Genomic DNA, 11171 nt, shown 5'->3' on the forward strand with positions numbered 1-11171 from the left:
TGGGGGTGCACCAGAAGCAAGTATTAGAACCCTAGAGAGGGAAACGGTCAGGTGGACGTGGGCACGGGAGTCCCGGCTGCTCAGAGCGGAGGCATTTTACTCAGCCGGCCTTGCGTGCCAGCCTCTTTGCCTGGCTCTCCGGGTCCGGTAAGGGACTGGTCTACCTCTGGCCCCAACTCAGCTGCTGCTCGGCTCAAATCCCTGCCCCACCTCCCCAGCCCCAAAATGGGACCTTTTATAGTGACCTCTAATATGACTGTAATCTGGGGGTAGCCAGCCTGCAGCCGGTGCGGTCCAGAGCAGCTGGGAGACGCAGGCAGAGCAAGACAACGGACAGGAACACGGAATTCCTCTCCCAGGACCCTCCTCTTGCGGTTTTGGGGCGTAGGAAAGGAGTTACAACCTAAGTGGCGATTTTTTATCCCTTTCCTCTGGATAACTCTCATCTTATTGATTCTTTTTTTGTTTTATTTTTTTATTCTGAGAGACAGAGAGAAAGCACGTGCGAGTGGGGGAGGAGCAGAGAGAGAGAGAGAGAGAGAGAGAGAGAGAGAGAGAGAGTCCCAAGCAGGCACCACGTGCAGACTCCAACATTTAACTGACTGAGCCACTCTGGCGCCCCTATTCTTTTGAATACAAAGGAAATGTTAGCCCTTTCCTTCCAAAAATCACTCTGCAAGGGAGGGAACTGCTGGGGATGCAGTGCAGCAGTTAGGAAGCTGTCTGCTGTCATTAGGTGAGCAGAGGTCATCTCTATCAGCTTCCTGTGGCCGTGTGGCAAATTACCACACACTGAGTGGCCGAAAACAACACAGATGTATCTTCTTAGAGTTCTGGAGGTCAGAAGTCAAAGATGGATCTCACAGGGCCGATCAAGGTCTTAGCAGAGCTTGACTCTGCTTCAGAGAAAAATCTCTTTCCTCATCTTTTACAGCTTCTAGAAGCTACCTTCTTCATCCGTTGGCTCCTATTCCCTTCCTTCCTCCATCTTCAAAGTGCATCACAAAAACCTCTGCTTCTACTGCTCATTCCCTTCTTCTGATTTGACTTTCTTGCCTCCCTCTTACAAGGACGCTTGTGATTGCATTGAGCCCACCCAAATAATCACATGAAGATAATCTCTATCTTATTTTTTTTAATGTTTATTTTTTTATTTCTGAGACAGAGAGAGACAGAGCATGAATGGGGGAGGGGCAGAGAGAGAGGGAGACACAGAATCCGAAGCAGGCTCCAGGCTCTGAGCCATCAGCCCAGAGCCCGACGCGGGGCTCGAACTCACGAACCGTGAGATCGTGACCTGAGCTGAAGTCCGACGCTCAACCGACTGAGCCACCCAGGCGCCCCCAGATAATCTCTGTCTTAAAATCAGACACTTAAAATCACACCTGTAGCATCCCTTTTCCCATGTGAGGTAGCATACAGGTTCTGAGGATTAGGACATGAATATCTTTGGCAGGCCTTTTTAAAACAATTTTTTTTAATTTTTTTTTTCTTTTTCAGAGAGAGAGACAGAGAGAGTACAAGCAGGGGGGTGACAGAGAGAGAGGGAGGTACAGAATCTGAAGCAGGCTCCAAGCTCTGAGTTGTCAGAACGGACTCTGATGTGGGGCTCGAACTCATGAACTGTGAGATCATGACTTGAGCTGAAGTCGGCTGCTTAACAACTGAGCCACCCAGGCGCCCTAAAATTTTTAAGTTATTTATTTATTTAGAGAGAGAGAGTGTGTGAGCAGGGGAGGGGCACAGAGAGAGGAAGAGAGAGAATCCAAGCAGTCTCTGTGCTGCCACCGCAGACCCCGATGCGGGGCTCGATCCCACAAACCTCGAGATCATGACCTGAGCCGAGATCAAGAGTCAGACGCTTAACCGACTGAGCCACCCAGGTGCCCCTGGCGGGCCTGTATTCTGTCCGACACAACATCTGTGCAGCCCCAGGTGACAATACCCAAGCAAATGTGATGAAGAAGGGGAATTGTTTTTCTCATATAATGCGAGGGCTGGAAGTAGGAGAGTGCCCAGGGCTAGTTCAGTAGCTCTACTCAGGGACCGTGTTCTGTTTCCATCTTTTTGTTCTACTATCCTTTTTCAGTGTGTTATCTTCATCTTTTTTTTTTTTTTAATTTATCTCGTCTCATATCTTATCTCCTCCATCCATTGTTTGGATGTAGCAGCTCCAAACAACACATAGTGCCAAGCAGAAACTGGCGGCGGGTGAGGGGGGTTTCCTTCTATATCAGTCAGGATAGGATAGCAGTGAGAAACAACCCCCAAACCATTCCAGGTGTGCAGTGGTTGCAAACCACCCCCGAACGTTAGGGTTTATAAAGATACGTGGGTATTTCTCACCCACGCCACATGAGGGTTCTGTTCCACGGTCCCTCCTTCCAGATCCCAGCAGACACAACGGCCACCATTGTGTGACCACACAGGCTCTTAAAGCTTCCAGCTCTCAAGGACACGTGTGACTTCCACTCACAATCCACCGGCCAAGGCAGTTCACTCTAACTGTATAGGAGAAGGAAGTACCATTCTGGCCGTACTCAGAAAGCCAACACCCCAAATAATCTGCAAGCAGCACTAATAACTACTAAATCTACCCTCTTTGCCCACTAGGGACTACTAAACCTAGCTAAACATTTGTCTCACTCTTCCTTCCACAGGCAAGCTATACTCTTCACTCCTTAAAAGAGGCAACCAAATTCCCATTCTGTCACAACATCAAGTCCAAGGCCAGTGGGGGATGCCCAGTGGCTCTCCCTCAAGTCAGGGTGTGGTTCCTCTTGAGTCAGAGATCTGTAAGCTAAAAACAAGTTACTAAGTGCATGTAGATTGAGTGAGGGGGGAAAAAAAAACAACCACAACCTTTGTTGTTTGTTTGTTTGTTTTGGCTTAGTGTTGTAAGCCACTAAGATTTTTTGGAGCATTGTTTGCTACCCCACTACAATCTAGTCTAGCCTCAAAGCTACTGGAAGAACATTGCTGCTGAAATTTAAAAAAAAAAAAAAAAAAAAAAAAAAAAATATATATATATATATATATATATATATATTTGGTTGGTTAAGCATCTGACTTGATTTCAGCTCAGGTCATGATCTCATAGTATATATATATATATATATATATATATATATATATATATATATATTCACACACACACACACACACACTGACTTAGGGACTGGGAGGGGCAGTGAGGATGCTGTTAACCAAAGCTGAACAGAAGGAAGTTCATGTCACACACAAAGTGGCAAACGTTTGATAAAACTGTGCCCAACAGAGAATATAGCCAACGACCTCATTGCTCCCGGAGGAGAAGATGCTAAAAAGACAATGTTAGCATTGCTTGCTGGCTGCTGTTGGCTGTGTTTGACTAGCTATAATAAGAAAGAGATGAACTTAGAAAGAACTGAGCAGTTTGCAAGCAGCGATGAAACGGAATAGAGAGTCCACAAATCCAGGGATGTTCAGAGTTGGAAAAGGCAATGGCTCTCCAAGTTCTATCAGTAAAAGATAAAACAGAAGTGTTTTGAGCAATAAAGGCCAATTAAAACTCGGGAAACTCTAGCCTTTAGCCTCTTGTGGCAAGAGTCTGACCTATACCCCTGTTAAGACTTCTGGATGGATTTTTGGGGTTCCCAGCAAGTCACCTATCACTCTGGGGCCTGTTGGACCAAGCAACCCCCATCTGAAGAATCGCTAGCATGGCATCAGAGTACGAGAGTAGGTCAAATTGCCCATGGGCTTGATAAGGCGCCCCAAAGTGATGAGCACCAATCTGTTCACACGGCACACCTGCTCCAGGGAACAGAAAAGAGTTACCCTCTCAGGTGCCCAAAGTGGGGAGAATCAACAGCACTTGGCAACCAGCCCTAAGGAATCTTTCAAGGAAACTGAATCTGGGAAGGAATTTGGCAGGGAAGGTTGTCAAAGAAATGACCCGGTAGAATTGCCCTTAGGCCTCCTGGTCTTACCTGGGCCCTATGCCCGCTGTATTGTTTCCCATGGCTGCCTTAGCAAATTACCATGAACTGGGTGGCCGAAAACAACAGATATTTTTTCTTATTCTTTCATGGTCCTGGAAGCCAGCAGTTGGAAATCAAGGTGTCAGCAATGTGCCCTGTTCCTTCTGAAGACTCCAGGAAAGAATCCTTCCTTGCCTCTTGCTAGATTCTGGTGGCTCCTGACAGTCCTTGGTGCACCTTGGCTTATAGCTGCCTCCACAGTCACATGACCTTCTTCCCTGAGTCTTCAAATCTCCCTCTCCTTATTGAGGACATCAGTTAGGACCGACCCTGATCCAGTATGACCTCATCTTTTTTTTTTTTTTTTTTTTTAATAAATTTTTTTTAATGTTTATTTTTGAGACAGAGAGAGACAGAGCATGAACGGGGGAGGGTCAGAGAGAGGGAGACACAGAATCGGAAGCAGGCTCCAGGCTCCGAGCCATCAGCCCAGAGCCCGACGCGGGGCTCGAACTCACGGATGGTGAGATCGTGACCTGAGCTGAAGTCGGACGCTTAACCGACTGAGCCACCCAGGCGCCCCAGTATGACCTCATCTTAACTTGACTACATCTGCAAAGACCCTATTTCCATATAAGGTCACATTCTGAGGTTCCTGGTGGACACGAACTTTTGAGGAACACTATTCAACCCTGCGTCCCCATCCAAAACCAATCACTAAAAATATGATAAAGCAATGGAAGGAAATGACCACTATCAGTTCAAATAACTGTTTTTCACATTGGCTGCACATTAGAGTAACCTTGGGTTTTTAAAAATTGCTCAGTAGTGCAGACGCACTAGATAAATAAATAAATCCAATTTCTAGAGGTAGAGCCTAGGCGTCTGTATTTTTAAACCCCTGCCCCAAAGGTGATTCTAATGTGAAGCCATTGGCTTAAGCCGGTGGTTCACAGCCTTGCTGCACAGCAGACCGTTACGTGGTTAGGACAATTGGGAAAAATTAAACAAGATGGATGAAATAATATTATTGTATCATTGTTAATTTCCTGGTTTTGCTAATTGTACTGTAGATATATAAGTGAATGTTCTTGTTTCTAAGCATGCACATTGGGGGCCCCTGGGTGGCTCGGTTGGTTAAGCATCTGACTCTTGATTTCAGCTCAGGTCATGATCTCACAGTTTGTGAGTTTTTGAGCTCTGTGTTAGGCTCTGCACTGATGGTGTGGAGCCTGCTTGGGATTCTCTCTCTCTCCCTCTCTCTCTCCCCCTTCCATGCTTGCACACTCTCTCTCAAAATAAATAAACTTAAAAAAAAAAGGAATGCAAATTGAAGTATTTAGGGGTAAAAGGGCAGCTTTCTCTAAATGTCAGGGAAAAAACTGTGTATATATTATATAAACACACATATGCATATATGTAGGTACTATACACACACACACACACACACACACACACACACACACACAAAGAGAGAGAGAGAGAGAGAAAGAGAGGAGGGAAAGGAGGGAGGGACGGAGAAGACATAAAATGTTGTCCCCCTAAAGTATGATACTAAGCAAAATAAGTCAGTCATGTATGATCTCACTCATGTGCAATTTAAGAAACAAAACAAATGATCAAAGGAAAAAGAGAGAGAGCGAGAAATCAAAAAACAGACTCTTAACTATAGAGAACAAACTGATGGTTTCCAGAGGGGAGGTGGGTGGAGGGATAAGGGAATAGGGAATGGGGATTAAAGAGCACATCAGGATGAAAAAAAAAATGGGGTCCCCTCGGACTGTCTAAAAGAACCAGGACTTTCTCAGTTATCAATAATAAAACCGAATTTGAACTCTCTTCGGCGAAATGGAAGTGCATCGGTTCACAAAATTTAAGGAAGGCTTGGACACCCTAACTGGGGAAGGGCAGGAGTGTGGCTGGTATCAGAAACAGCTGGGACCGGCTACTCCAAGTCCACCAGCACTCTCTTCTCCTTCTTCCTCTTCCCCACCCCCCGCCTCCCCCTGCACAGTAGCCCACTCCTCAGGGCAGCTCTGAGTCCTTTATCAGGCAGCAGAAGGCTGGGGCAAGAGCCAGGGTCCCCACAGCTGGGCCTCAAGGGAAATGAAGGGAGCCAGCGGCACGGTCCTCGCAGAAAGATGCACTGGTCCACAGTGGACTGGGGATGGCATCTGGGGTTGTGTCCGGGGGCTACTCTATAGCCCTAGACCCTCCACGCAAGAGGGAGGCCATACACTGCTGCTGGGCGTACTCTGTGCTGCCCCCAGACCCTTGGCTCTTGTTTGAGAGGTGGGCCCTCGGCTAGAACATGTAAAGAGCATTCCCACATGCGGTGGCTCCTTGGATCTTGACACGGCCGTGTCTCCTCTAGCTCCTTCTGCAGAGGAGGGACTGTCATGTTAGCCGACTGGCCCAAGGGCATGCTGCTCTCTGAGGCAGAGGACCCAGGGCTCTTAGATATACCCTATATCACACTACGCCAACAGGACTCACCCCAGGGCCTCGGTGAATTTTCTGGATGCCGCTTTCATGGACACCTAGGGCAAGAACTTTACGATCCAGGGCTCAGGGTTCTGTGGTGAGGCACAGACTGTTCTCAGGGGACTTCAGTTTGTTTTGCAGAAATCATGGAACCACAAAGTGTCAGCACGGGGGGCACCCTGGATCTTGTCCAGACAGTCCTCTCTTTTTAGATGAGGACATTGCAGGGCATGGCTTCTAATGGAGGAGTCTGGCCACTTTGCTAAGGTTTGAGGAGGGAAATGAGGCAACTTGGGAAACTGATTTACAGTGTCCCCCATGCTGCCCAGTACTCCCCGGTCTGACGACTTTGGGAAATCCAGTAACAGTAATAGCTCGGATTTACCTGGCCCTTGCCTCCCCTGCCTATGCAGAACCATGGCCCCTCCCTCTTATCTTGCCAAGGTTTCTGGGAGCATTGAGGAATCTCTCCCATGTGACCAGGAGCAGCTGTGCCACCTCCCCCACGGGGCACTCTCTGACCTGACATGGAGCCCCAGGGTGGTGTGTGGAGAAGGGACCCAGGTGACATGTCTTCCCTTTATGTCATCACTTCGTGAACAGGGCCCTCAAGCATAGCCTGCAATGGGGAAACTGGCAGCTTATACTTCCTGCCTGTCTTGCCTCAGGAGCTAGACATGTGTCCAGGAGTAGGGAAGAGACAGATTCCAAAAATCACCACCACACTGTCCTCAGGAGTGCCCTCCCTTCTAAAGACCCATGGCTTCATTACAGACTCACCTCTGATGAGCCTGCCTCCTTTTTCCCCAGGATAAAGTCTGCAAACAGACTCGATGGGCTTACTGTAGGCTCCACCACCTTGCCGAGCACCGTGGCACATGCTGGGAACGCCCATGGCAGGCAGTCTGACATCAGGGGCTCTGGACTTGACTCCCATGGATCCTCACTTTTGGAAGCAATCAGGCTGTGAACTGTCATGGTGCCTTTCCCTGGCTCCCCAGAGCGAGACCAGCCAGTTTTGACACCAGCTGGATTTAAAAAAAATTTTTTTTCAACGTTTATTTATTTTTGAGAGAGAGAGAGACAGAGCATGAGCAAGGGAGGGAGAGCAGAGAGAGACAGAGAGACACAGAATAGCTCCAGGCTCTGCCCCTGTCAGCACAGAGCCTGATGCGGGGCTCGAACTCACAAACCGCGAGATCATGACCCGAGCGGAAGTCGGATGCTTAACTGACTGAGCCACCCAGGCGCCCCAAGGCCAGCTGGATTTTTCATATCCCTCCTCCAAGAGACAAAGTCCTGGTCCAAGGCAGAGAGAGCTGCCCTATGTGAAGTCCATGGATTCCCCAGACTGAGGATTTTCTCTGTGTGTTGCCATGCAAGGGATTGTCAGAGGTACTACGGATTAAAAAGCAAGTGAGGAACAATATGTAAATTCCGCCATCGTTTGTATAATAGGAGGAATGTGTATATTGTACATTTATATTTTCCAAAAGAAATAAGGATACACCAAAAGCCAATAACATGTTGTAGATGTTGCCTATAGGAGGTGGGAGGGAATAGAGATGGAAAGTAAACTTCTCTGAATACACCTTGTTTTATAATGTTGACTTTGGAATTTGGTAAATATTTACATAACTTTAAAACATTAAATCTAGGGGCGCCTGGGTGGCTCAGTCAGTTAAGTGTCCGACTCTTGATTTCAGCTCAGGTCACCATCTCATGGTTGGTGAGATAGAGTCCCGCCTCGGGCTCTGCACTGACAGCGTGGAGCCTGCTTGGAGTCTCTCTCTCCCTCTCTCTCTGCCCATCCTCCACTCACATACTCTTTCTCTCTCAAAATAAATAAATAACCATTAAAAGAAAACACTAAATCTAACAGGAAAAAAAAGTCGCTAAAAATCAAAAGCAAACTGAAACAAACGTATGCAATTCCATTCCATTGTGGCATAACCACAGGAGAAAAATTATTTCAGTTAACCTTACATTCATTACTTTGACTGTATAGCCCACTAGGAAGATAGCCCAATAAAGGCAAAAGAACAACAGCTGAGGCTTGAACAACACAGGGGTTAGTGATGTAGTGCATCAACATGCAAAGGCAAAGGGACTGCAAAGATACAAGGATACAAGATGACAGTATGAGGGTGACTGTAGGGACAGTGACCGCAAAAGTAGCAGGCCAGACAGAAAGCCTTATATGATAGAAATACAACTTAGGTAAATGCTGCAAAGGCTGAGTAGCCTCTTAAGGTTGACGTGTGTCTGGTAACATTACCTTCCTCCTTAGCCCAGGCATTATTAATTCAGGGAGATTACATCCACAAACCCAAACCTAACATTCAAAGCCTCATGTTCTGGGACAGGCCTGGGTGGCTCAGTGGGTTAAGTGTCCGACTTCAGCTCAGGTCATGATCTCATGGCTCGTGAGTTCAAGCCCCCCATTAGGCTCTGTGCTGACAACTCAGAGCCTGGAGCCTGCTTCGGATTCTGTGACTCCCTCTCTCTCTGCCCCTTCCCCCTCACATTCTGTCTCTCTCACTCTCAAAAAATGAATAAACTTAAAAAAAAAAAAAAACAGAAAAAAGAAAGTCTCATGTTCTTATAAGGATTCTATCTGCCCAGAAGCTGCACCATCCAGGAGACCAATCCCTGATCCCTAACTAACTCCAAAGTTTTCCTTTTCCCTTTTTTTTTTAGGTTTATTTTTCAGAGAGAGAGAAAGAGAGAGAGAGAGAGAGAGCATGAGCACGAGCAGGGGAGGGGCAGAGAAGAGGGAAAGAGGAAATCCCAAGCAGGCTCTGCACTATCAGCACAGAGCCCAATGTGGGGGCTCAGACTCACCAACTGCGAGATCATGATCTGAGCAGAAATCAAGAGTCGGACGCTTAACCGACTGAGCCACCCAGGCACCCCTCTTTTCCCCTTTAAAAAAGGTTTCTCTTCGTTGTTCATTTTGTATAAAAACTTGCCACTTTCTCACATGCCTCACCATGCTCTGCACTCTTGAGAATGGAGACCGGCTGCTTTATGAAGTGTTAAATAAAGTCCGGATGGTCTCAACTGTCTTCATTTTAACACCACGTACGTGTGAAAATGGGGCATCTGGTAAACCAGGCGACAAGTAACTCATGGTATCACTTCCGTTTCCTCATGCCGTTCCTTTGTCTCCAAAAGGACAAGCTACGGGACCCAATTCAGACGGCGACACACGGACAAGAATTGTGTCAGTGCTCAGCTGCGTACACATCTGTCAGGCCTGTCTCTGAAACGGATGCTTTGAAGTCACCGAGTCTGAGCCTTGATTTAGCTCTTTTCTCTAGCTTGGGAAGTGTCCAGCTCTTTGAAGGGACGGAAGCAAACCCAGTCTGAGCAAGAATACCAACTGGTTACCAATTTCATGAGAGGACAGAATTGCTTTCCTGAAAGTGCAGACGTTATAAAATAACAGAGGCTATTGATGCTAATGAAATTCTGAGCTTATGCTCAAAGATGCAGATCACCCCACGGTATAATAAAAAATTTGTCTGGTCTCAACCTGGGTTCCTGGCAGATCCTCAGAAACGTTTGAAACTCCTAAGTGACAGGAATCTTCGTTATGTTAACGAGGTGACCCTTGATGGGTCTCTGGATAGCTTCAGGATGGGGGCTGGTCAGCAGAAAGATACACCAATCGATTAGAAATTTGGGGCTTTGAGTCACAGGTTATGAAGCCAGTCCTCCCGACCTCAGGAGAGAGGAGGGTGATTGGGAGATGGACTTCACCCATGCGGCCAGCGATCTAATCAATCATTCTTACATAATGAAACTCCAGGCAAAACCCAGAACACTGAAGCTCCGTGGAGATTCCTCGTCGGTTAGCACATTGCTGTGCCACAAAAATAATGTACCTGACTCTGGGGAGAGAGGGCATGGAAGGGCCACGTCCAGGACTTTCCCAGACCTCACCCTGTATGTATTTTATAATAAAACCGTAGGGATGCCTGGGTGCCCCTGACTGAGGCAAACTGGGTGGCTCAGTCAGTTAAGTGTCCGACTTCGGCTCAGGTCATGATCTCATGGTTCACAAGTTCGAGCCCCGCATCAGGCTCTGTGCTGACAGCTCAGAGCCTGGAATCTGCTTTGGATTCTGTCTTTCCCTCTCTCTCTCTCTCTCTCTGACCTTCCCCAGCTCTCTCTCTCTCTCTCTCAGAAAAATCATAATAAAACTGTAATTGTAAGTTTCCTGAGTTCTGTCATTCTAGTGAATTATCAAGGTTATGGGAACCCCTGACTTTGTAGCCAATCAGTCAGAAGTGTGGGTGGCTGAGAACCTCTGGCACTTGAGGCTGGCATCAGAAGTAAAGGTAGTCTTATAGTCTTTTAAGGTTTCTGGATCCAATTCCAACATGGCAAGGGGGGGGATCCTCTCCCCCCTCTTCCACCACAACACCAAACAATTTCCAGACACCAGCAGGGTATCAGAAAAGTCAACTTAATTCTTAACACTATCTACCCAGATGTGACATGAGATTCCACAGGCTAAAGTTTCAGTCTTACAAGACTGTTTCCCATACCCACTTCAGATACCAGTCACAAGCCCTAGGTTGTTACCTGTGCTTCTAACTAACCAGCTACAGATTGGAGGTTCCAACCACCTCCTCCTTGGGTTTGATTAATTTGCTAGAGCAGCTCACAGAACTCAGGGAAACTCTTACTCACGTTTACCACTTTACTGAAGGTTAT

General features: G+C 47.1%; 1 protein-coding gene across 1 annotated transcript in view; it reads right to left on the bottom strand.

The window, feature by feature from the left end:
- Positions 1 to 7383, bottom strand: part of LOC102957303 (acyl-CoA oxidase like) — a 114001-nt gene extending 106618 nt beyond the window's left edge. Inside the window, exons 1-2 of the mRNA XM_042979846.1 lie at positions 7227 to 7383; positions 3648 to 3792 (exon numbers count right to left, since the gene is read on the bottom strand). Coding sequence (XP_042835780.1) covers positions 3648 to 3792; positions 7227 to 7383 — 302 coding nt within the window. The remainder of the gene's footprint in view (positions 1 to 3647; positions 3793 to 7226) is intronic.
- Positions 7384 to 11171: the final 3788 nt, after the last annotated feature.

The sequence above is a fragment of the Panthera tigris genome, chromosome A3 (genome assembly GCF_018350195.1).
Source record: "Panthera tigris isolate Pti1 chromosome A3, P.tigris_Pti1_mat1.1, whole genome shotgun sequence".
NCBI lineage: Eukaryota > Metazoa > Chordata > Mammalia > Carnivora > Felidae > Panthera > Panthera tigris.